Genomic DNA, 26510 nt, shown 5'->3' on the forward strand with positions numbered 1-26510 from the left:
TACAAAAAGGGGCTATTGAGAAAATCCACTGGAGCAGAGAAAAGGGACAATAATTTTTGATTGGTAGTTCACATTTGATAACAGAAAATCCTATAAGGAGTCCATGACAGACCTCTATACTATTGCTTCCTCCTCATTTCTGATTACATGTGGAAAGTGCCTGTTCCTTCTTAGAAGAAAGCATTTATTGTTACAATTAGATGAGTATGAAAAATGTTTCTGATTACTCTCATCAGCAAATAATGACAAATGTTTTTCTTCAAAGTGTTACACAGTTTATTTTTAATTAACCCACCTATTATTTATTCCTGTTAATACTGTTGAATAGCTACATTACATTTTACTAATCAAATGATCTCACTGCTTTTACCTCTAAATGATCATATATTTCTTTTTTTCTTTAAAGAATTATTTATTTATTCATGAGAGAGAGAGGCAGAGACACAGGCAGAGGGAGAAGCAGGCTCTCTACTGATTCAGAACTCGATCCCAGGACCCAGGATCACTCCCTGAACCGAAGGCAGACGCTTACCTGCTGAGCCACCCAGGCATCACATAAATGACTATATATTTCTAAATCACCTTGCCCTAACTGATTCCATCATCATGAGCTTGAGAACCCAAAACTACAAATTTCAGAGCAAAATGAATCAAATGGGAAAAGAATAAAGAAGTATAATACAGCATCTTTTAAAGCAATATATTTCTATGTAGAAGTAAAAAAATAAAGGCTAATTAGTGAATGAGAGGTATATGAAAGTTCAAAAATGAAAAATAAAAAAAACCTACAAACCTAGAGACGGAGAATGGAAAGGCAGAAAGAAAGTTCCAGACTAGAATTTATTAAAATTCTTTGGTCTTGGGGCGCCTAGGGGCTCAGTCAGTTAAGCAACCAACTCTTGATTTCAGCTCAGGTCATGATCTCAGAGTTATGAAATTGAGCTCCAAGTGGGCCTCTGTGCTGGGCATGGAGCCTGCTTGAGATTCTCTCTCTCCTTTTCCCCTGCTCCTCCTCCTCCTCTCTAAAAAAATAAAAATAAAATAAAATTCTCTGGTCTTGTGCCTAATTTAAGGACCTGTGCTGACTATAATTAGCTGGCTGCCCTAAGATGATAAATGGGTAAAGGATTTTAGTGAAGACAGAAATAGCTTTTATGTTGATCAAGACAAGAAATACAAAATATTATTACTTGAAAGTTTTATCTGAGTAAATATATAGGCTTCTCTTATGGACGTATTTCACTTGAGGATAATTTTTTTTATATCAACTACTGAGGATAATTGCTAATTTCCATGGACACTATAGCATAAATTCCTTCTCTGCACTTTAAAAATGATTTATTTTTATTTTTTTATTTACTTAAAAGAGAGAGAGAGAGAGAGAATGAGCAGGAGAAATGGCAGGCAGAAGGAGACTGCCCATGGTGCCCTATGCAGAATTCAATCCCAGGACCCTGGGATCATTGCCTGAGCCAAAGGGAGATGCTTAACCTACTAAGTCACCCAGGTGCCCCCTTCTCTGCATTTAAATAATCAATTAGTTCACCAGTTGTTAGAGAGGTCCTATGGTAAAACTCTAAATGGATGCTGACATAACATCTTGTCAATGTGCATATAAGTCCTTGCACAAAGGTTATTTATTTGAAAGCAGACTGTTCTTAGTTAACAACTCTGGATTCCATCATAAGCCATGGTCAACTAACTTAGAAAAAAGGAATACATCTTACATTTTATCTAAAGACAAATTTTAAAAATTTGTTTTTCAAGATTTTATTCTTAAGTAACATTTATAGCCAATGTGGAGCTCGAACCCACAACCCTGAGATCAAGAGTCGCATGCTCCACTGACTGAGCCAGCCAGGCATCCCAAGAATACGCCTTATCTTAAACAAATTTATAAATATCTTGGACTTTTTAAAAAAATATTTTATTTATTCACGAGACAGAGAGAGAGGCAGAGACATAGGTGGGGGAGAAGGAGGTTCCCTGTGGGAAGCCTGATGTGGGACTCGATCCCAGGACCGTGGGATCACATCCTGAGGCAAAGGCAGACACTCAACAGCTAAGCCACCCAGGCATCCTGGACTTTCTTTTTTAATATTTAAATTCTCAACTAGAAAGTAAATTTCTCAAGGGCATAAGACATGAATCATACCTATACAAGCTCCACTAAAACATTTACAGTGCCTTGAAAATAATAAGAAATATATTCTATATATTCAATAATTTATTTTGTATCATTTGGCTTGTCAAACCTAGTACCATGAATTTTATTTATTTTCATTTTTTCAAAGATTTATTTATTTGACAGAGAAGGAGAGAGAGAGAGAGAGAGTGCACAAGCAGGGGAAGCAGCAAGCAGAAGGAGCAGGCTCCCCACGGAGCAGGGAGCCTGATGCGGAACTTGATTCCAGAACCCTGGGATCATTACCTGAGCGGAAGGCAGACACTTAACTGACTGGGCCACCCAGGTACCCATCATGAATTTTATTATCAATTTTTTTAAAGTAAATTCTACCTCCAGCATGGGGCTCACAACCCCAAGATCAAGAGTCTCATGCTCTACCAACTAGGCCAGCCAGGTGTCCCAATACTATCATTTTTTTTTTTATTTACGATAGTCACAGAGAGAGAGAGAGAGAGGCAGAGACACAGGCAGAGGGAGAAGCAGGCTCCATGCACCGGGAGCCCGACGTGGGATTCGATCCCGGGTCTTTAGGATCGCGCCCTGAGCCAAAGGCAGGCGCCAAACCGCTGCGCCCCCCAGGGATCCCACCAATACTATCAATTTTAAAGTCAAAACTAACTACTATATTTCAGGCCTAGAACTGTAAACAAATTATTTAAATTTTAATTTACTTTGTACATTTATCCTTCCAAAGAATCTGATAAAACTTTCTACGTACCCAATCACTGAAATGCTTTTTAAATTTCATTAAGAAACAGTTAGGCGGCCGGGGACGACAGCAGGAAAAAAAAAAGAAACAGGCTTGGTAAAAGTCTTTAAAGCAATGGTGTAGCCCTCAAAGTTGTCAATGTCAATGACCTGACCTTCATTTGCTCATATAGAATAAATCCTGAATTATGAGAAATTCAGCGGTACCTGGCTGGTTCAGTCAGTGGAACATGCGACTCTTGATCTCAGGGTTGTGTGTTCAAGCCCCACACTGGGTATAAAGATTATTTAAAAATAAAATCCTTTCATTCCCGGGTTTCAGCACCAAAAACAAAAACAAAAACAAAAACAAAAAACAAAAACAATAAAATAAAATAAAATAAAAATAAAATCTTAAAAAATATATAATAGAATGCAGTCTGTCCATTAAAATAGCTTATAGCCAGCTATCAATTATCTAGGCAATAGGAAATAAAGCTCAAAAATTAAATCTAGAGAGAACATACAAATCTTAGGTACCTGAGTGATTTCTATTTCTTCTTCAGAAGTCTTTTTTTAGGACTACTGGCAGAAAAATCGATGAATTTGATGCTCTCACTTTTTATCAAACAAATATATCAAACTTTATCTACTCAGATGAAATTTTTCGTATATAGATGTTAGATGGGCATTTTTTACAAGTTATATCTTATAAGTTATACCTCCTTACTCATTTCTTGCCATTCAAAGACCATTCATTTCTGACTCATAGATAAATGTCTAGCATTGTTTAGATCCTCATCCTTATTAATAAAGAAAGACAGGAGAATTTAGTGGCCCAAAAGTGAATTTATTCAATTCAGGAGAGTGGTTACCTCTGGGAGCAAAGCAACAAAATGCCATCACAAGGGAATGTGGGCACGTAGATAGGGGCAGGGTGGGATATCTCACTGTTTTTAATTTCAATTCTTAGGCTGGGCAGTGGCTCCAGCTGGGCAAGGGATCTTTTATATTTTTCACTATGCCTTTTCCTATTTATGAAATGTTTCATTAAAAGTAAAAAAAATTAAAAATCACTGGTGATTTTTACAGTAAAAATTTCATTTTCAAGGTAAAATGAATCAAGTCCTGACTTCAGTCCTAAAAATCTGTTGTTCTATGCCTCACTTTGTAATCCATGTACTTCAGTTTTTTTTAAGATAGATTAATTAATTAATTAATTAATTAATGATAGACATAGACAGAGAGAGAGACAGAGAGGCAGAGACACAGGAGGAGGGAGAGGCAAGCTCCATGGCGGGAGCCTGACATGGGACTCGATCCCAGGACTCTAGGATCGTGCCCTGGGCCAAAAGCAGGCCCTAAACCGCTGAGCCACCCAGGGATTCCCCACCATGTACTTCAGTTTTGGTAAAACATGAAAATACTCTGTAGGAATTCATCTGGGAAGTTCTCGGGGAAAATACACTTTTAGAAACTAAATAATATTAAGTTAGGAGACATGTAGGAATGTTACCTGTGTTTTTATACTTTTAAACTTTTCTTTAAAGTCACCAACATTTTTCATTTCTGAAAAAAGAACAGCCTAGGACTGAACATGTTTATGTGGCCTCCTAAATCAAAGAGAAGGTATAAATCTTTTTTTCTTTTTTTAAGTGTCATGTCAAGAAATGATTCACAGGCTTTCCCCCATTCTGCTTATATTTCCAACCCTTTAACAAATCCACTTAAAACTAATTTTTCCCACCCTTACATCCTCATCTTACACAAAACCCCACAGTTGGGAAAATGAATCTTCAGTGACAATGGACTTCCATTTCACTTACAGCCTTGAACCTCTAACCTACACTTGCATTTACCAGCTTGGTCTCTAGCTGTCTCTGAGACAATAATACCTCAAATGTAAACCACTGATTTCAGAAGTGTTTGTACCAAAGAACTGCCTTATGACAAATGGAAATACTAGCAAAACGGGAAAAGCCTGAGACTTATTTGGAGAATGTATAACTGAGTCTAAGAAATTATGCCAATTCTTAAAAATAGTCCCATTTATAGAAGTCAACAGTTCTAGTTCTCTGCTATATAAATCCTAAGTCTGCAACATGCCAGGAAAACACTGAATTTGAAATATGATCTCCTATAGCACTTATCTTCTGCAAGAGCAAAAAATTAATAAATGATATCCTATATTACATATATTAAAAAAAAAACTCCAGAAAAATCAAGTAAGACAAAACTGAGTAGTAAATTAATATAACTGAATGAAAAACAACTTGCAAATTTTCATTCATTTTTCACAAAGTTGTAAACATCATAAAGTTATAAACAACAAAATGCTCACACTCAACTTCCTATAAAATATTCAACTTCACCTGTTCATCTGCCCTGCCTGTCAAGATTTTGTTTCTTTGCCTTCTATTACTCACCAACTGCATCTGGATTTACCGGTCTGGAGACGTCAGCTTGCCCCATGATTAAATTGTCTGATGTGTCTCACAACAACAAATTGTCCCGGACCAAAAAAAACTTTTCTTAAAAAATAAATCCACATATAAAGGGGGCATGCACTCCTCTCTCAGTGTCACTGCCAAACATCAGGAAAAATCATGAGATCGGTTAATCTGCTGGAGTTTCTGTTCCCTGTGTCCCGGCCTGGGCACTTGTGGTTCTTACAAATATGTCTTCACGCTGGCTCTCTTCACACAGGAATGCCTGTCATTCCAGAGCACACACTGTGAAGAGCTGAAGTCAGGAAGGGGAGGAGACTGCCAACTACATTCTAGCTGCTGAGCGGCACAGCCCTAAGAAGCCACACCTACCTTTCCTGACACTGAGCTTGTTTTATAACTCTCCAGACTCACATCCATAGAAGAATGGGAGCCTGCTCAAGAATCTACCAATGAACTTGTAAATGTAATCATACAAAAACCATCAGGGTTATGCACAGCAGACTGACGGGCGCAGAATTCAGCTCAAAGGTAGGTCTTCAATACAGGCTTGCCTCAGAAGTATCGACTGTTCTCACATTTCACTGCTTGCTCTAAAATTGTAGTATTTCCTACCTGTAAGTGGCATACCCAAAGCAGGATGAGATCTATATATGGGGAATTAGTAACATTAAGAATGATATTTTAAGACTGAATATACTTTTTCTAGAAATAAGAAGAAACTGTTCTGAAAATTTTCCTTATTAAAATAATAAGCTTGAAATAAATGTTTGGAAGATATCTTGGGGGTTACAAAATACAGGGAGTAACCCTACATGTTGCCTTAATACATGGAAATAGCAGCTAACCACCTGCAGCAACTGAGGGTCCAGCTTGCACACTGATTTTTTTAATAATATAACTAATTTTTCATATAGCTAAAATACATAAATATTAAGGACACAGCATGAATTTTTATTTATAGACAACCCATGTAAGCTAACACTGAATTTTCTAAATGTAAAAAAGACATACCTAACACAAATTTACCGTGGTGTTTAGCCACATACTCTCGATTATTTCACTAACAAATGATAAACTAACACTTGTGAAAAGGAGGTTGACATTGGTTATTGGATTTAAACATCACCGCAACTAACCAACCATGCATTGTGAAGAACGTATTGTTTAACCTGTTATTAGTTTAGGAAGCTGAGACTACTAAGGTCAAATTCTGTGATTTATGTCATCAAATTTTTAAGTGCCAAAGTCCTTCAATAAATGACAGCTGCTAAAAAAACCAGAGCTTTTAGTTTAAATCTTTGTCTTCCAAACTGAGATCACAGTAATTTCTAGTGTCCGGGCTTTCCTTTTGCCTTTTCTTAGCACCTTCTTTTCCCCATTATCTTATCCCCATTATCTGCTTTTGATACAGAAAAAAAATAACAAAGGTAACGAGTAAGAAAATTATAATGCTAAGGCAGTGGTAAAAAAAATGCAGAAAAATTGATGCAATATTTAATTGTTCATACTGGTAGTAGTCAGAAAAACATGTTGATCAATAAAGTAGGAAAGAGTAAAAGGAAAACCATATTGAAAGAATGCTGTAATGTAAGAACGCCCAATACCTTCAAACTCTGGCACTTATTTATTAGCCTAAAAACAGAGCATATGTAATAGCAGTTTCCACACTATAAAATGAGGAGGCAAAAGATGGCAAATGCACTGCCCAAAAATCATTAGGTGCTCAACATACTGTAATAGTTATCATCATCACCCTCATCTTCATCATCATGATTGTAATACAGCAAATGCTTAAGAGGATGAGCTCTGAAGGCAACTGAAATTTTAATTCCAGATCTCACTAGGTGTTAACACTAGACAAGCTGCTTCACCTCTCTGTGTCTCCATTTTCTAATCTGTAAAATGGGCATAACCATACTCAGCAGCAAAAGGCAGGTGTAAAGACTAAATGACATGAAAATAAAGTCCTCTGTAATGTGCCTGGCACATGGAAAACTCAATAAATGTAAGCACCAATGATCACAGTTGTTATAGTAAAAAAACAAGAAAGGAAAGGCAAGCAGCAGCCAGACAATGGTACATAGCAAAAAATGCAGTCATTACAAAGAGGTTGGGCAGAAACGGAAGAGGATGACATTTTTGTATCATGAATCCAGAGAGCAAATTGGAAGAAGCAGGCCAAGAAGGAAGTCTGAATACAATCAGGGTTGGTATACAAAAACATCAAGCAGATGGAACAGCCCACACAAAACTATTACTATGAATAAATTTAAACCAGGAATATTACACACACACACACACACACACACACACCTAAAACAGTACTATAGAATTCAGTTTGTATTGACTGGACCATACAAGAATACAACATAAAGATTTACAGACCCTAGTATAGCTGCTATTTACCATCTACTAATCTTTTTAAAGATTTTATTTATTTATTCAGGAGAGACACAGGCAGAGGGAGAAGCAGGCTCCATGCAGGGAGCCCGATGTCGGACTCCACCCTAGGTCTCCAGGATCAGGCCCCGGACCAAAGGCAGCACTAAACCACTGAGCCACCCGGGCTGCCCCCGACCTAACAAATTTTAATGCCCATCTTGGTTTGGCTCGTCGCTTATTCTAGGGTACTGTGAAGGTGACAATAAAACTTAAAAATATAAGAATGAAATGGCTCTTAGTGACCATTAACTAACTTGCTCAGAGCTAAGACTAAAACCCCAAATGTCCGGATTCCAACTCTAGGACTCACTTCAGCCCTTGTGGAAATGGTCAAGGAAATATTTATTTCCTAAAGATATACATTCTCTATAATAACAACAAATCTCTCCAATCATTCTGCTGCCTATGTACCAAGTGAAAACACTGTCCCTGGCCAGCCTGTTTCAGTTTCATTTCAATAATCAATATATACTTGCTGCCAACTGGTAAGCAGGTAAGCTAAGAGACAGAGTAAGATACTGGTTCAGTGATGACTTTAAAATGTAACAACAACAACAAAAGTAACAATCAAAGCCTTGACTACACTCTGGTTTTCCATGTATTATACTTTAGAAATGCAAAGACAGGGCACCTGGGTTGCTCAGCTGGTTTGGTGGCCGACTCTTAGTCTCAGGGTCACGTATTCGAGCCCCGCATTGGGTTCCACACTGGACATGGAGACTATTTTTAAAAAATGCAAAGAGCGGGCAGCCTGGGTGGCTCAGCAGTTTAGCACTGCCTTCAGCCCAGGGGGTGATCCTGGAAGCCCACGTTGGGCTCCCTGCATGCAGCCTGCTTCACCCTCTGCCTGTGTCTCTGCCTCTCTCTGTCTCTCTCTGTATCTCTCATGAATAAATAAATAAATAAAATCTTTTAAAAAATGCAAAGGGCAATCTTGTTTTAACTTTTTTTTTTAAAAGGTTTTATTCATTTATTCATGAGAGACAGAGAGAGGCAGAGACACAGGCAGAGGGAGAAGCGGGCTCCACGCAGGGAGCCTGATGTGCGACTCAGTCCCGGGACTCCAGGATCACGCCGAGTCAAAGGCAAACGCTCAATTGCTGAGCCACCCGGGCATCTCTTGTTTTAACTTTTTAAAAAGTACATAACTATTTCTTCTTGTCACTGAATAAAATTAGATACTCTCTTTTTAGAATACTTTTGCTCCACAGTTTACGGACTCCAGGAATAGGGGAAGTTGCAGATTAAAATTTGTGAATCTCATAAATTTGAATTTATGAAAAGAGCAAGAAGGCCTTGTAAAAATAAGGTTTAACAGGCAAAGATAGCACTTGAAGCTCTCTAATCAGGGCCTCATTTTTTAAAAGAACCACTTCTAAACACAGCAGTAACCTATAATGAGCTGGGCATTCAAAGCTCTTAGTGACATTTGTAACTCCAAAACCTTTTGTTTGCAAGCACGTCATATCACACACTAACATGAGAATATGATTTATACTTTCAATAAGCAGTTTACAAGATCAATCACAGGAGTATAATGCTTTCATTTAAATGTACTTTTATGCTGAAATACCAATATAAATTGGATTACCTAGGAGAGTAAGCTCTTAGCGATTTTAATCACATCTCCCTTCATTAACTTCACCATATTACTTTCTTCCAGCCTGAGATGTCTCAAGGAGGTGGCTCTGGAAGGTGGAGAGTCACTGCTCGGTGCTGGACAGAAAGTACAGTCACAAGCTTTATCAGTAAGCTTCTCAACTTTGAATTGGAGGGCTGTAGCTCTATTCTTTACGAAATCTACTGGTGGCCTGAAGTTGAAGAGATACACCAACAATACTTCAAACCCTGTGGGAATAAAAAGCTTGCCAGTCACTTTTCTAAGCTGAAACCTAATTCAGAGCAAGGCCCTAACTCTCTTCAATTCTGTGAAGGCTGAGAGAGGGGAGGAAGCTGCAGAAGAAAAGTCTGAAGCTAGGTGAGGTGGATTCATGAGGTTTAAGAAGCCACTTCCATAGCATAAAAGTGCATAGTGAAGCAGCAAGCCCTGATGTAGAAGCTGCAGCAAGTTACTCAGCAGATCTAGCTCAGGTAATTGATGAAGGTACCTACTCTAAAAAGATTTTCAGGGACGCCTGGGTGGCTCAGCAGTTAAGTGTCTGCCTTCAGCTCAGGGTGTGATCCTGGAGACCCAGGATCAAGTCTCATATTGGGTTCCCTGCGTGGAGCCTGCTTCTCCCTTTGCCTCTGCCTCTTTCTCTGTGTTTCTCATGAATAAATAAATTATAAAATCTGTTTACAACATGGTTTACTAAGTATTTTAAGCCCACTCTTAAAAACTACTGCTCAGAAAGAAAATATTACTGCTCATTGACAATGCACCTGGTCACCTAAGAGCTCAGATGGAGATGTGTAGTGAGATTAACTTTGTTTCCATGCCTGCTAACACAACACCCATTCTGAAGCCCATAGATCAAGGAGTAATTTTGACCTTCAAGCCTTATTATTTAAGAAATGTATTTTGTATAGCTGTAGCTGTCATAGACAGTGATTCCTCTGATGGATCGGGGCAAAGTAAACTGAAAATCTTCAGGAAAGGACGCCAATCTACATGCAAGTAAGAACACTTGTGAATGGGGTACTTGGGTGGCTCAGTCGGTTCAGCATTGAGGCCCACATTGGGCTCCCTGCTCAGCACGGAGCATGCTTCTTCTCCCTCTGCCCTTCCCTCTTCTCATGTGTACTCTCTCTCAAATAAACAAATAAAATCTTTTTTTTAAAAAAAAAAAATACAGGGCCTTTAAGAACTATGCTAAATCTACTCTGCCTGTGCTCTACAAATGGAACAACAAAGTCTGGATCACAGCACATCTGTTTACAACATGGTTTACTAAGTATTTTAAGCCCACTCTTAAAAACTACTGCTCAGAAAGAAAATATTACTGCTCATTGACAATGCACCTGGTCACCTAAGAGCTCAGATGGAGATGTGTAGTGAGATTAACTTTGTTTCCATGCCTGCTAACACAACACCCATTCTGAAGCCATAGATCAAGGAGTAATTTTGACCTTCAAGCCTTATTATTTAAGAAATGTATTTTGTATAGCTGTAGCTGTCATAGACAGTGATTCCTCTGATGGATCGGGGCAAAGTAAACTGAAAATCTTCAGGAAAGGACGCCAATCTACATGCAAGTAAGAACACTTGTGAATGGGGTACTTGGGTGGCTCAGTCGGTTCAGCATTGAGGCCCACATTGGGCTCCCTGCTCAGCACGGAGCATGCTTCTTCTCCCTCTGCCCTTCCCTCTTCTCATGTGTACTCTCTCTCAAATAAACAAATAAAATCTTTTTTTTAAAAAAAAAAAATACAGGGCCTTTAAGAACTATGCTAAATCTACTCTGCCTGTGCTCTACAAATGGAACAACAAAGTCTGGATCACAGCACATCTGTTTACAACATGGTTTACTAAGTATTTTAAGCCCACTCTTAAAAACTACTGCTCAGAAAGAAAATATTACTGCTCATTGACAATGCACCTGGTCACCTAAGAGCTCAGATGGAGATGTGTAGTGAGATTAACTTTGTTTCCATGCCTGCTAACACAACACCCATTCTGAAGCCATAGATCAAGGAGTAATTTTGACCTTCAAGCCTTATTATTTAAGAAATGTATTTTGTATAGCTGTAGCTGTCATAGACAGTGATTCCTCTGATGGATCGGGGCAAAGTAAACTGAAAATCTTCAGGAAAGGACGCCAATCTACATGCAAGTAAGAACACTTGTGAATGGGGTACTTGGGTGGCTCAGTCGGTTCAGCATTGAGGCCCACATTGGGCTCCCTGCTCAGCACGGAGCATGCTTCTTCTCCCTCTGCCCTTCCCTCTTCTCATGTGTACTCTCTCTCAAATAAACAAATAAAATCTTTTTTTTAAAAAAAAAAAATACAGGGCCTTTAAGAACTATGCTAAATCTACTCTGCCTGTGCTCTACAAATGGAACAACAAAGTCTGGATCACAGCACATCTGTTTACAACATGGTTTACTAAGTATTTTAAGCCCACTCTTAAAAACTACTGCTCAGAAAGAAAATATTACTGCTCATTGACAATGCACCTGGTCACCTAAGAGCTCAGATGGAGATGTGTAGTGAGATTAACTTTGTTTCCATGCCTGCTAACACAACACCCATTCTGAAGCCATAGATCAAGGAGTAATTTTGACCTTCAAGCCTTATTATTTAAGAAATGTATTTTGTATAGCTGTAGCTGTCATAGACAGTGATTCCTCTAAAAAAAAGAAAAGATTTTCAATGTAGATGGAACAGCCTTAAACTGAAAGATGCCATCCAGGACTTTCATAGCCAGAGAGGAAAAATCAATGCCTGGCTTCAAAACTTCAAAGGACAGGCTGACTCTCTTGTCAAGAGCTAATGAAGCTGGTGACTTTAAGTAGAAGCCAATGTTCACTGACCATTCTAAAAATCCAGGGCCCATGGGCAGCCCCGGGTGGCGCAGCCGTTTAGTGTCGCCTGCAGCCCAGGGTGTGATCCTGGAGTCCTGGGATTGAGTCCCACGTCGGGCTCCCTGCATGGACCCTGCTTCTCCCTCTACCTATGTCTCTGCCTCTCTCTCTCTCTCTCTCTCATGAATAAATAAAATCTTAAAAAAAAAAAATACAGGGCCTTTAAGAACTATGCTAAATCTACTCTGCCTGTGCTCTACAAATGGAACAACAAAGTCTGGATCACAGCACATCTGTTTACAACATGGTTTACTAAGTATTTTAAGCCCACTCTTAAAAACTACTGCTCAGAAAGAAAATATTACTGCTCATTGACAATGCACCTGGTCACCTAAGAGCTCAGATGGAGATGTGTAGTGAGATTAACTTTGTTTCCATGCCTGCTAACACAACACCCATTCTGAAGCCCATAGATCAAGGAGTAATTTTGACCTTCAAGCCTTATTATTTAAGAAATGTATTTTGTATAGCTGTAGCTGTCATAGACAGTGATTCCTCTGATGGATCGGGGCAAAGTAAACTGAAAATCTTCAGGAAAGGACGCCAATCTACATGCAAGTAAGAACACTTGTGAATGGGGTACTTGGGTGGCTCAGTCGGTTCAGCATTGAGGCCCACATTGGGCTCCCTGCTCAGCACGGAGCATGCTTCTTCTCCCTCTGCCCCTTCCCTCTTCTCATGTGTACTCTCTCTCAAATAAACAAATAAAATCTTTTTTTTAAAAAAAAGAACGCTTGTGATTCACGGGAAGGATTTTTCCAAATATCAATATTCACAGGACTTTGGAAGAAGTTGATTCCTACCCTCATCGATGACTCTGCAAGGCTCAAGACTTTAGTGGAGGAACTAATTGCAGATAAGATATTAAAAGAAAAACTAGAGAAGCAAAGCCTGACGGTGGAGCCAAATAGCTCAATCTCATGGTAAAACATGAACAGATGAGGAGCTGCTTCTTAGTGATGAGCAAAGAGTGTGGTTTCTTGAGATGGAATCTTCTCCTGCCGAAGATGCTGTGAACGTTGTTGGAATGACAACAAAGGATTCCGAATATTAAATAAATTTAGTTGATAAAGCAGCAGGGTTTGAGAGAACTGACTCCAATTTTTTTTTTTTTAAAGATTTAAAAGAGAGAGAGAGAGAATATGCATGTACACATGCACACGCAAGCAGGCAGAGCAGCAGGCTGAGGGAGAGCAGATAGCCCTATGCAGGACTCAATTCCAGGACCCTGTGATCATGACCTGAGCTGAAGGCAGATGCTTATGGACTGAGCGACCCAGGTGCCCCACTGACTCCAATTTTGAAAGGAATTCTGTGGGTAAAATGCTATCACACAGCATCATTTGTTACAGAGAGATCATTTGTGAAAGGAATATTCAACTGATATGGCAAACTTCATTGCTGTCTTATTTTAAGTTGTTCCAGCAACCCCAGTCATCAACACCCACCACCCTGATCAGTCAGCAGCCATCAGCATCAAGGTGAGATCCTCTACCAGCAAAAAGATTATGATTTTGCTGAAAACTCAGATGATGGTTAGTGTTTTTTAGCAATAAAGTGTTTTCTTTTCTTTTTTAAAGATTTTATTTATTTATTTATTCATGAGAGACACAGAGAGGGAGGCAGAGACACAGGCAGAGGGAGAAGCAGGCTCCATGCAGGAAGCCCAATGTGGGACTCAATCCCAGGACCCCAGGATCATGCCCTGAGCCAAAGGCAGATGCTCAACCACAGAGCCACAGGCATCCCAGTGTTCCTTTTTTAAAAAAATAAGCTCTACACCCTACATGGAGCTTGAACTCATAACCCTGAGACAAGGGCTCAATCTCATGACCCATGAAATCATGATCTGAGCAGAAACCAAGAGCCAGATGCTTAACCTACTGAGCCACTTCCCTAGCAACAAAGTATTTTATTTTATTTTGCAACAAAGTATTTTAAAAATAATATGTGTACATTAGTTTTTTAGACATCATACTACTATGCACTTAATAGACTGCAGTACTGTGTAAACTTTTACATGCACTAGTAAACAAATTCATTTGGCTCACTTTGTTGTGATATTCGCTTTATTGCAGTGGTCTGGAATTGAACCCACAGTATCCCTGAGGTATGCCTAAGGTGTAGTTCCCTCAGTTCTAATGGAAGCAAAATAAAAGGTGACATTTTCAAAGGTACTACAAATAAATACTGATTACAATAAAGTATATTTTAATGACTGGCACTGAAGTAATAGATGTCAAAGGTGCTGTTCAGTTCTCAAATATCTAAAGATGCACTAATACTACAGTTACTAGCTATACAGATTAAATGTATTAATATTTAATATATTTATATTAAATACAATTTGCAATTCAGTTTCTCAGTTGTACTAGTCAAATTGCAGATGCTCAATACCACACATGGCTACTATGCTGGACAGCGCAGATACAGAACATTTCCATCACTGCAGAAAGTTCTACTGGATTTGCTGAATCTGAAGGGTTTTTAAAGTCCACTAGGAAGTATTCTAATAACAAAACATTTATCTCAAAGCACTAACTGAGGTCCTTGGGTGGCTCAATTGGTTAAGTGGCTACCTTCAGCTCAGGTCATGATCCCAGGGTGCTGGGATGGAGCCCTGCATTGGGCTCCCTGCTCCGCGGGCAGTCTGCTTCTCCTTCTGCCTACTGCTCCCCTTGCTGGCTCTCTCTCCATCAAATAATAAATAAAATCTTAAAAAAAAAAAAAAAAAATACAGGGCAGCCTGGGTGGCTCAGCAGTTTAGCACCAACTTCAGCCCAGAGTGTGATCCTGGAGACCCGGGATCAATTCCCACATCAGGCTCCCTACATGGAGCCTGCTTCTCCCTCTGCCTGTGTCTCTGCCTCTTTCTCTCTCTGTGTGTCTCTCTCATGAATAAATAAATAAAATCTTTAAAAAAAAAATTCAAAGCACTACTGCACTTTTCCTGTGGTATCTATCTTCCATGGCACCAACGTTCACCACCACCTACTAAAGGCACTATACCCTCTGAGGGAACCCTGACAGTTAAAAAAAATGTTTCTTTTTATACAGTACAACTAGTAAGCTATTAATACTCTCTCTTTAGCACTGAATTACTACTTTTTGTAGTAACATCCAGTTAGCCTTTGACTATTAGTAACAATTTAAGGCCTACGGAAGAATTGTCTTATTTTAAAGATTTACTGAGAGGGGCACTTTACGTGTCTCAGTGGTTGAGCTTCTGACTTCAGCTCAGGTCATGATCCCAGGGTCCTGGGACTGAGCCCTGCATCAGGCTCCTCATAAGGAGCCTGCTTCTCCCTCTGCCTCTCTCTCTGTCTCTCATGAATGAATGAATGAACGAATGAATAAATAAATAAAATCTAAAAAAAATTTACTGAGAATTATATCTATTTGTTATCCATTGAAAATTAATAACCTCCATCTTACTGGCCTTTCATTTACTACTCTTTCTACTCCAAATAGTACTTCTTCATGGGCTGAAGGTAGATTTTGGCAGTTATAGTGAAAGTGATGAGTTTTATTTTTTAATTTTTTAAAATTTTTAAAAAAGATTTATTTATTTATTCATTCAGAAAGAGTGAAGAGAGAGGCAGAGACACAGGCAGAGGGAGAAGCAGGCTCCATGCAGGAAGCCCGATGTGGGACTTGATCCTGGGTCTCCAGGATCACACCCGAGGCTGCAGGCGGCGCTAAACTGCTGCGCCACCGGGGCTGCCTTGATTTTTTAACATTTTTTAAAGATTTCATTCATTCATTCATTCATTTATTTATAGGCAGACACAGGCAGAGGGAGAAGCAGGCTCCGTGCAGGGAGCCCGATGTGGGACTCGATCCCAGGGCCCCAGGATCACTTTGTGGGCCAAAGGCAGGTGCTAAACTGCTGAGCCACCCAGGGATCCCCTGATGAGGAATTTTAAAGAAAAAGTACGTTATAAAACGTGATATTCATAAAAGCTAAGTCCCAGTGGCTTCTATTAAGGAACCAAAAGCTATCAATGATGCATGAAACTAACCAGTCATAAGTCAAAGAGCTGCCCAACCCAGGGTTTTGAAACAAGTTAAATGTTCCCCAGTAAAGTGGCATTCATTGCTGGTGACTCAGAGAGATGACTATTAGCCACTGACACTTCTCTCCTTCCTCCTCTCTTTCATTAATTCTTTCTAACTTATCTGGCCCTCAATTTTACTTCAAGTGAGAAAGATACCTAAACATTACCAAGCAATATTCTGAGCCACATATTCAGTAAGAATATAATAAATGTCTGATAATATTTGTAAAGTTACTCAAAAATTTCTAACAAGAGACTTCCTTAAACATTCTTTCCTAGACCATGTGCAGGAGAATAAAGCCTTCATCATCTACGAAATAAAAATTCTGAGTAATGAACACCTGGCTACACTATGAGTCAACAATAATTCCTGCAATAGGAACCAAGGATGACTATATTAATGGTGTTTCTATCAAACTTGCTCCAACTGGAAATTCAAACGCATTTTATTCTTTGATTTCCATGTATGAGGTATGTACCTCTTTTGTACTATATCTTCCCTCAAAGCCCTCAAATCTTTTTCACAACCACAGATTCTAGGAGATGAAGTGCAGGGAGAAAAAAGGTTATGCATATAATTTCTAAGTTCAAAAAGAAATTATGTTTTGGGTTATACAAAATTGTGCTTCTAAATCTTGATTTTTAAAAGAAGTAACAGGGCGGGGATCCCTGGGTGGCTCAGCGGTTTGGCACCTGCCTTTGGCCCAGGGCGCGAAAGTCCTGGAGTCTCAGGATCAAGTCCCACATCGGGCTCCCGGCATGGAGCCTGCTTCTCCCTCTGCCTGTGTCTCTGCGCTCCCCTCCCGCCCCCCCCCCCCCCCCCGTGTCTATCATGAATAAATAAAATCTTAAAAAAAAAAGTAACAGTGGGGGCCCGCATAGCATTAGACTCTTGATCTCAGGATTGTAGTAAGTTCAAGTCCCATGTTGGATATAAAAGATTACTTAAAAATAAAATCTTAAAAAAAATAACAGTGAAACACATTAACATTGTAGGAAAACAATCTAGTAAGGTCAGAGAAAATATGGTCAACGTGCATTTTCGCTTACCTGCCTATGCCAAAGCTTAATCCTAGCTAACCTTTAGGAAAAGCTAATCTTTATTAGCACTACTGAGGCTATAAAAATGTAATCACCAAATAAAATCTTTCAAGATACAAATCTGACTATTGTTTTTTCAGCCTAAAAATAATTTATTTTATTGAAAGAGCCCTAAATGTATCAGGATCCAATTAGCTATTAAACACTGTACCAATACTCACCTGGTTTCCAGGCCTACACAACAGGGGTCTTCAGAATACCACCTGTCCTAAAATCCAAGGAAGAGCTGACAACCAGTTTGTTGTAGTGAAGGAAAAGAAAAGAGATAAAGGGCTGAAATAATTCTTCTAGGATTCATTCACTTGGGACAAAAAGTTTTCTGTATCTTTACACAATTTTATAAATCTTCCCAGTCTGACAGAATTTGTTTGTGGCGCACAGCTTTCAATTCTGACATCCTCCTATGTGTGCTTGGGGCAGTGATAGATTATTTCTTACTGCTTCCAGTTTTATTCCTCTCTAATCTGTCCTCAACAGTGGTGCCATAGTGATGTTTATAACAGCACAAATTTAACAATGTTCTTTACAGATTACAAAAAAATCCTTCAAACCCTGATGCAAGCCCATCTTTCTAGCAAGCCTCTTCTCTCACTCCTCTCCCATACCTGCTCATCTTCAGTTCTAGCACTAATTTTTAGTCCCACTGCACCACGTGAAACTCCTGAACTATAACATGTTCTCCTGGGTCTATCTACCTATGTACCTACTGTTCTAGTTGCCTGGAAAGTCTTCCTCCCCACAATCCCTCATCTGGCTAACTCCTGCTCTTCAAATTCCAGTTTATGTGTCACTTCCTCTTCAAAGCTTTCTCTGAATATCTTCCTTTTGACACTTAAGACTGAATTAGGTATCCCTCTTCTTCTTCTTTTTTTTTTTTTTTTTAAGATTTTATTTATTTATTCATGGGAGACAGAGAGAGGTAGAGACATAGGCGGAGGGAGAAGCAGGCTCCACAAAGGAGCCTGATGCAGGACTTAATCCTGGGACTCCAGGATTACGCCCCGAGCCAAAGGCAGACACCCAACCGCCGAGGCATCTGGCCCCCCCCCTTTTAAAAGATTTACTTATTTGAGAGAGGATAGAGAGAGAGAGAGAGAGAGCGCATGTGTGAGCAGGGGAAGGGGCAGAGGGAGACAGAGAATCTTAAGAAGACTGCGCTGAGTGTGGAGCCTCATCAGGGCTCTATCTTGTGACTCTGAGATCATGACCTGAGCCAAAATCAAGAGTTGGGTGCTTCACCGACTGAGCCACCCAAGTGCCCCTGTTCTAAGTATTTTACGTGTATTAATTAATCTAATTCTCACAACAAGCATGTAAGGATTCCTTTTATTATCCCATTTAATAGATGAGGAAACTGAGTCACAGAGGGGTAAACTTGTCCAGTGAGTTCAGAGCTAATAAATGGCAAAACTGGGGTTCATGTCTAAGTAATCTGGAGGTGAATCTCTACTCCTAATAATACACTGTAGACCTGAAAATATGCTGAATTCACAGAATTTATTTTGAATCTTAGGAAAACTCTAGGAGGTTTTATATAACAAGAGTAAAACTTAGGAACAGAGCAGTTTTGCAAACTGTCCAAAACAGGAACGTTAAAATACACATTTGTTCTCTTAATTCATCCCTGATATTTCCAGTACAACCACCACCACCAAGAATGATGCTTATCATAAAACCAATTTTTAAAGAAATTTCTTAGAAAATAAAGGTCTAAAATCAAGAAAAGTTGGGTTTTTCGGACAGAGACATTTCTACCTCCTACCTCTTACTCCTCAAACTAAACCTACAACAAAAATACTCCAGCCCCAGTGTTTTATGAGAAACACAAATTACTGAAGCACCTTTAACCCATCCTGGGAGCATTATTAGCAATATAAAAGTATGTTTCATCATCATGTACTGTCTAGGTCTATCTTTTCTTAAAAAGATTTACTCATTTACTTGAGAGAGACAGAGAAGGGAGAGTCAGGGAGCTGGGGAGGACAGAGGGAGAGAGACTTTCAGAGTCAACTTCCCCCTTAGCACGGAACCCAATGGGGGGCTCAATCTCAGAACACTGAGATCATGACCTGGGCTGCAATCAAGAGTCAGATATTTAACTGACTACACGACTAAGGTGCCCTGTCTATCTATATCTTTAAGATAATTAGGTAATCCCCAGTTTTTCCTATCTCCTCAGGTTCTACAAATTTTCTGAATACAAGACAAAACAACAAAAAGTTTTCCTTAAAGAAACTGCCAGGGCAGCTCTGGTGGCTTAGTGGTTTAGTGCCGCCTTCAGCCCAGGGTTTGATCCTGGAGACCCAGGATCGAGTCCCGCGTCGGGCTCCCTGCATGGAGCCTGCTTCTCCCTCTGCCTGTGTCTCTGCCTCTCTCTCTCTTTCTCTCTCTCTCTGTATCTCTCATGAATAAATAAATAAAATCTTAAAAAAGAAAAGAAAAGAAAAGAAAGGAAAGGAAAAGAAAAGAAAGAAAAGAAAAAAGAAAGAAAAGAAAAGAAAAGAAAAGAAAAGAAAAGAAAAGAAAAGAAAAGAAAAGAAAGAAAAGAAAAGAAAACTGCCACTAGGGATGCCTGGGTGGCTCAGCAGTTGAGCGTCTGCTTTCAGCCCAGGGCGTGATCCTGGAGTCTTGGGATCAAGTTCCACATCAGGGTCCCTGAGTGGAGCCTGCTTATCCGTCGGCCTGTGTCTCTGCCTCTCTCTGTGTGTGTCTCTCATGAATAAATAAATAAAATCTTAAAAAAAAAAAAAAAAAGAAAAGAAAAGAAAAGAAATTGCCCCTGAACTGTTCAAAGAACACAGATTTAGAAAAGGAAATAGCTATACAAGCAAATCTTGTTTGATAATGTCCTTAAGTAAAAGTCATGCTGAATAACACAACTCTTTGTATATGTATAAAAACATTTCTTCATTTTGGCTCATATTGATAGTTCTTAAACTCCTCTTTGAGAGCTGAAACTGTATCTTATTCATTTTTTTTTCCCTTCATGGTAGTTAGGGCAGTGTGCCAACAAGATTTATTTATTTATTTTTAGATTTTTATTTGTTATTTATTCATGTTAGACATAGAGCGAGAGAGAGGCAGAGACACAGGCAGAGGGAGAAGCAGGCTCCCTGTGGGGACCCTGATGTGGGGCTGGATCCCAGGACACCAGGATCACTACCTGAGCTGAAGGCAGACACTCAATCAACGAGCCACCTACGTGTCCCCTAAAGACTACAATATGATCTGATGTTATTCTGGCTACCACCAGAAAAATGCTGGTTTGATGAAGAAAAAACAAAACAAATCTTCAATAAGGAACTGAAAGCCACAACTACCATTCCACAAACAATCCATTATACTGTTGTCACCTTCTTGTAATGGAAGCCTCCATTAGGGGGTGTGAGTGTGTGCACACATGCATGGGTTCTGGCCCCCACTGATGTTCAAACAGCAATCTTGTAAATACTGTGCTGTTTTTGGGTCAAGTCAAAGCTCTACCATGAAAGGTATTTTTTTTTATTTTTAAAGATTTATGTATGTATGTATGTATTTATGAGAGACCGAGAGCGTGAGAGAGCAAGAGAGAGAGCGGCAGAGACACAGGCAGAGGGAGAAGCAGGCCCCATGCAGGGAACTGGATGCGGGACTCAATCCCGGGTCCCCAGGATCACGCCCTGGGCTGAAGGCGGCTCTAAACCACTGAGCCACCTGGGCTGCCCTGGGTCATTTCTTTTAAAGTAAACTCTACCCCCAACGTGAGGTACAAACTCACAACCCCGACATCAAGAGTCTCATGCTATACTGACTAAGCCAGCCAGGCACCCCATGAAAGGTCATTTCTAACATGAAAGAACACTGATCAAGCCCAAGAAGACAACCACTGAGGCCGTTTTGAAATTAATGGTTTCCTGCCTAATGGGAAATGTTTTTTTTTTTTAAATTTTTTTTTAAATTTTTATTTATTTATGATAGTCACAGAGAGAAAGAGAGGCAGAGACATAGGCAGAGGGAGAAGCAGGCTCCATGCACCGGGAGCCTGATGTGGGATTCGATCCTGGGTCTCCAGGATCGCGCCCTGGGCCAAAGGCAGGCGCCAAACCGCTGCGCCACCCAGGGATCCCATGGGAAATGTTTATACTAGTTTCATTATCAATTTTAAAATCCCAGTGATCAGGACAAACATTATATGGGTCTCATTCATTTGGGGAATATAAAAATTAGTGAAAGGGAATAAAGGGAAAGAAGAGAAAATGAGTGAAAATATCAGTGAGGGTGACAAAACATGAGAGACACCTAACTCTGGGAAATGAACAAGGGGTAGTGGAAGGGGAGGTGGGCGGGGGGCTGGGGTGACTGGGTGATGGGCACTGAGGGGGGCACTTGGCGGGATGACCACTGGGTGTTATGCTATATGTTGGCAAATTGAATTCCAATAAAAAAATTTTTTTAATATATATATAAAAAAAAAACCCAGTGATCATTCTTAATCTGATTTTGAAATAAAGTTGAGGAAATACATTTTTAAAATTAAAGATATTTAGGGGCAACTGGCTCAGTGGTTGAGCATCTGCTTTCAGCTTGGGTTGTGATCCCAGTGTCCTGGGATTGAGTCCTACATCGGGATTCCCGTGGGGAGCCTGCTTCTCCCTCTGCCTATGTCTCTACCTCTCTCTCTGTGTCTCTCACGAATAAATGGATAAAATCTTCAAAAAAAAAAAAAAAGATATTTGGGGTGCCTGGGTGACTCAGTTGGTTAAGTGTTTGTCTTCAGCTCAGGTCATGACCCCAGAATCCTGGGATCAAGCCCCACACTGGGCTCCCTGCATAGTGGGGAACCTGCTTCTCCCTCTCCTTCTCTCATTCTTTCTCTATCTTACATAAACAAAATCTTAAAAAATAAATAAATAAAATTAAAGATATTTACTTATCACTTAATGTTAAAATATAAAAATTTCAAAGAACTTAAAGGTTTTTTTCATTTAACAAAAATAATACACTTTTAAATAGGAATATGTCATAATCACGGTGCTGTGCACACTGGTGTTTACCAAGGCTATTTCTTTTATTTATTTATGAGAGACACAGAAAGAGATAGAGACATAGGCAGAGGGAGAAGCAGGCTCCATGCAGGGAGCCCCATGTGAGACTCAATCCCGGGACCCCAGGATCATGCCCTGAGCCAAAGGCAGATGCCCAAATGCTGAGCCACCCAGGTGTCCCTATTTCTTTAGATAAATAACAAACAAGAGGTGCCTGGGTGGTTGAATGTCTGCCTTTAATTCAGGGCATTATCCGGAGGTCCCAGGATAGCATCCCACATCGGGCTCCCTGCATGGAGCCTGCTTCTCCCTCTGCCTATGTCTCTGCCTCTCTCTGTGTGTCTCTCCTGAGTAAATAAAAAAAATCTTAAAAAAAAAAAAAAAAGCCTGAAAAGGTAGAATAATAAAGGGATACCATTTTAGATCTTAAAATATAACTATTATAATAATAAGCAGGGCTGCTCGGGTGTCCAGCTCTTGGTTTTGGCTCAGGTCATGATCTTAAGGTTTGGGATTCAGTCCTGCTTCATGCTCCCTGCTCAGCTGGGAATGTTCTTGCCCCCTCTCTCTCCCTCTCCCTCCTCTTCCATCACCTGATACTCTCTCTCTCTGAAATAAATAAATCTTAAAATAATAATAATAATAATAATAATAAACAATGTAGGGCAGCCCGGGTGGCTCAGTGGTTTAGTGCCACTTTCGGCCCAGGGCCTGATCCTGGAGACCGGGAATCGAGTCCCACGTCAGACTCCCTGCATGGAGCCTACTTCTCCCTCTGCCTGTGTCTCTGCCTCTCTCTCTCTCTCTCTCTCTCTCTGTCCCTCTCATGAATAATAAAATGTTTAAAAAAGAAAAGAAAAGAAATCAATCTCAAAAGGCTATGATTCCAACTATATGACATTCTTGAAAAGGTATGAAAGGAATGAACTACTGATACATGCAACAGGAAGTATGAATCTCAATAGCATTATGCTAAGTGGAAAAAAAAACAGAAAAGGCTATGTGGTGTACAACTCTATTTATATACCACTATAGAAAAAGGGACAGAATTCAGGTCCAAGTTGCCAGAGGCTGAGGGTGGAAGGAATAGATGGAAATTATTTAAAAAGGTAAGCGGGGTAGTTTTTGGGTGAAAGAAATATCCTATATCCTGATTGTAGTATGGGTTATGCAATCTTACACATTTATCAAAAAACAGGAATATATATTGCTTTGAGCAGTGGCAGTATCGTAGCCAATGAGGTTTATCCGAGGCGCGATTATTGCTAATTGAAAAAACAGGAATATATACCTATAAATGGTAACTTTTATTGTATATAAATTATATCTCAATTAGTCACATATAAGCAAAAATTTTAAAAAAGGAATCTTCTGGGGGATCCCTGGATGGCTCAGGGGTTTGGTGCCTGCCTTCGACCCAGAGCGTGGTCCTGGGGTCCCGGGATTGAGTCCCACATCAGGCTCCCTGCAGGGAGCCTGCTTCTCTCTCTGTGTCTCTCATGAATAAATAAATAAAATCTTAAAAAACAAAACAAAACAGGGATCATGTTTTATTCATGTTTATACCCTTAGAGTCTGAGACATTCAGTTAATATATATTTACTCTGTGTTTGGTACCATGTTACAAATATTACAAGTATGAATTCATTTAATTCTTATTAGCAACCTGTGGGAAAGGCAAAATCCCTATCCTTATTTTACACGTAAACTGAAGTTCAGCAAGTAACCGTATTGCCTAAAAGGACATAGCCAAGAAATGGCAGAACTGGGATCTGAACTCAAGTTTCTCTGACTCCAGAGCCTGAGGGCTTAACTATTAAAACATGCTGTCGGGGAATCCCTGGATGGCTAAACAGTTTAGTGCCGCCTTCAATCCAGGGTGTGATCCTGGAATCCCGGGATTGAGTCCCAACGTCAGGCTCCCTGCATGGAGCCTGCTTCTCCCTCTGCCTGTGTCTCTGCCTCTCTCTCTCATGAATAAATAAATAAAATCTTAAAAAAAAAAAAATGCTGTCTTGCTGATTTTGCTCAGTGTTCACTGAACAAATGAGTGGCTGAGGAACAAGTCAATTGTGCTGAAGTCTGATAGGTTAATTAACCTAATTCTAATTCATGAGAAGAATAAAATGTCTTATATTTTAAAAGGCTGTACTATTATGCAGAGATATAACATGGTTATTTTAGGCATAGCAGTTAAGCTGCACATGTAAAATGACCATTATAGTATTTAATTCCCTTTAACAAAATCTTTTTTTTTTTTTTAAAGATTTTATTTATTTATTCATGAGAGACACAGAGAGAGAGAGGGAGGCAGAGACACAGGCAGAGGGAGAAGCTGGCTCCATGCAGGGAGCCTGACGTGGGACTCGATCCCGGGTCTCCAGGATCACACCCTGGGCTGAAGGCGGCGCTAAACCGCTGAGCCACCTGGGCTGCCCAACAAAATCTTTTTATTATCTTTTAAGTCGAGAAATTAGTTTTATAAATTTTATTTTATTTTTTTAAAAGATTTTATTTAGCCTTTCATGAAGATGGTGCCGAAGGCGAAGAAGGAAGCCTCTGCCCCTCCCAAAGCTGAAGCCAAAGCCAAAGCAAAGGCTTTGAAAGCTAAGAAAGTGGTGCTAAAAGGCATACAAAGTCACACACACAAAAAAAAGAAGATCTATACATCACCTACATTCCAATGACCCAAGACCCTGGGTCTCCAAAGGCAGCCCAAATATCCTTGAAAGAGCGCTCCCAGGAGAAACAAGCTTGATCACTATGCCATCAAGTTCAGCCATGAAGAAAATAGAAGACAACAACACACTTGTGTTCATTGTGGATGTCAAAGCCAATAAGCACCAGATCAAACAGGCTGTGAAAAAGCTCCAGGACATTGATGTGGCCAAGGTCAACACCTTGATCAGATTGGGATCATCTAAACTGAATCCAGCTGGCTATAAATCTAAATATAGGGCAGCCCCGGTGGCTCAGAGGTTTAGCGCCTGCTTTCAGCCCAGGGCGTGATCCTGGAGACAGGGATCGAGTCCCACATCGGGCTCCCTGCATGGAGCCTGCTTCTCCCTCTGCCTGTGTCTCTGCCTCTCTCTCTCTCTGTCATGAATAAATAAATAAAATCTTAAAAATATATATATAAATATAATTTTTTTCACCATAAAAAAAAGAAAAAAGATTTTTTCATGAGAGAGGCAGAGACATAGGCAGAGGGAGAAGTAGGCTCCCTATCGGGAGCTCAATGTGGGACTTGATCCCAGGACCCTGGGATGACAACCTGAGCCAAAGGCAGACGCTCAACCACTGAGCCACCTAGGTACTCCTATAAATTTTATTTTTAACACTGAGAAATATAAAGAAGAAACAAAAATGTCCTTAACAGTACAACCCAGATAAAATCCCTGTTTATGTTTTGAAAAATAAAAGTAACACATGTATATAGTTTGAAGATGCAAACCATACAGGCAAATACAAAATCATAAGTGAAAGCCATTCATCTCTCCTATTACTTCCTTTTAAGTTTAATTTCTATAATCATTGCCTACACAGTGTTGATGACACACTGATAAGAGCTCAGTATGCAAAAGTAAATTAGATGGAAACTAGTCTACACATTTAGCCGACTTATCCCACTTGCTATGATGTTCTAGGACAAGGAGTAGTCCGAAGGGATGAAAAATGCTGAAAAGAGGGCAGCCCCGGTGGCGCAGCGGTTCAGCGCCGCCTTCAGCCCAGGGTGTGATCCTGGAGACCCGGGATCGAATCCCACGTCGGGCTCCCTGCATGGAGTCTGCTTCTCCCTCTGCCTGTGTATCTGCCTCTCTCTCTCTCTCTCTGAATAAATAAATAAATCTTTAAAAAAAAAAAAAAAAGAAAAGAAAAATGCTGAAAAGAGATGAGAGAGAGTCCAGACTGTCACCACTACCACTTTTCAGGCTTGCATTACCACTATGGTTCATCTTTTTCTACTGACAGAAAAAAAATTACACAGTATCTGTACTATTAAAGTTTACAGAGGCTGATGTTCTATGCACTCTA

At 39.8% G+C, this 26510-nt stretch overlaps 1 protein-coding gene, 1 long non-coding RNA gene and 1 pseudogene across 12 annotated transcripts in view; 2 read left to right on the forward strand and 1 right to left on the reverse strand.

Moving 5' to 3' along the window:
* Nucleotides 1-26510, reverse strand: part of PHACTR4 (phosphatase and actin regulator 4) — a 104710-nt gene that overhangs the window by 48298 nt on the left and 29902 nt on the right. Inside the window, exon 1 of one of the 11 annotated variants that reach the window (XM_041765948.1) lies at nucleotides 5302-5552. The exons of the other annotated variants lie outside the window; for them this stretch is intronic. Coding sequence (XP_041621882.1) covers nucleotides 5302-5347 — 46 coding nt within the window. The 5' untranslated portion in view covers nucleotides 5348-5552. Of the gene's footprint in view, nucleotides 1-5301; nucleotides 5553-26510 lie in introns of those variants that run through there. 11 annotated transcript variants of the gene reach the window in all.
* LOC121496990 lies at nucleotides 5716-25283 on the forward strand. The gene is made up of 3 exons (XR_005989377.1): nucleotides 5716-5853; nucleotides 16630-16821; nucleotides 24984-25283. It is a non-coding gene; the product is annotated as an uncharacterized LOC121496990 (long non-coding RNA).
* Nucleotides 23684-23802, forward strand: LOC121498419 (annotated as a pseudogene).

Source organism: Vulpes lagopus, chromosome 8, assembly GCF_018345385.1.
Source record: "Vulpes lagopus strain Blue_001 chromosome 8, ASM1834538v1, whole genome shotgun sequence".
NCBI classification, from domain to species: Eukaryota; Metazoa; Chordata; class Mammalia; order Carnivora; family Canidae; genus Vulpes; species Vulpes lagopus.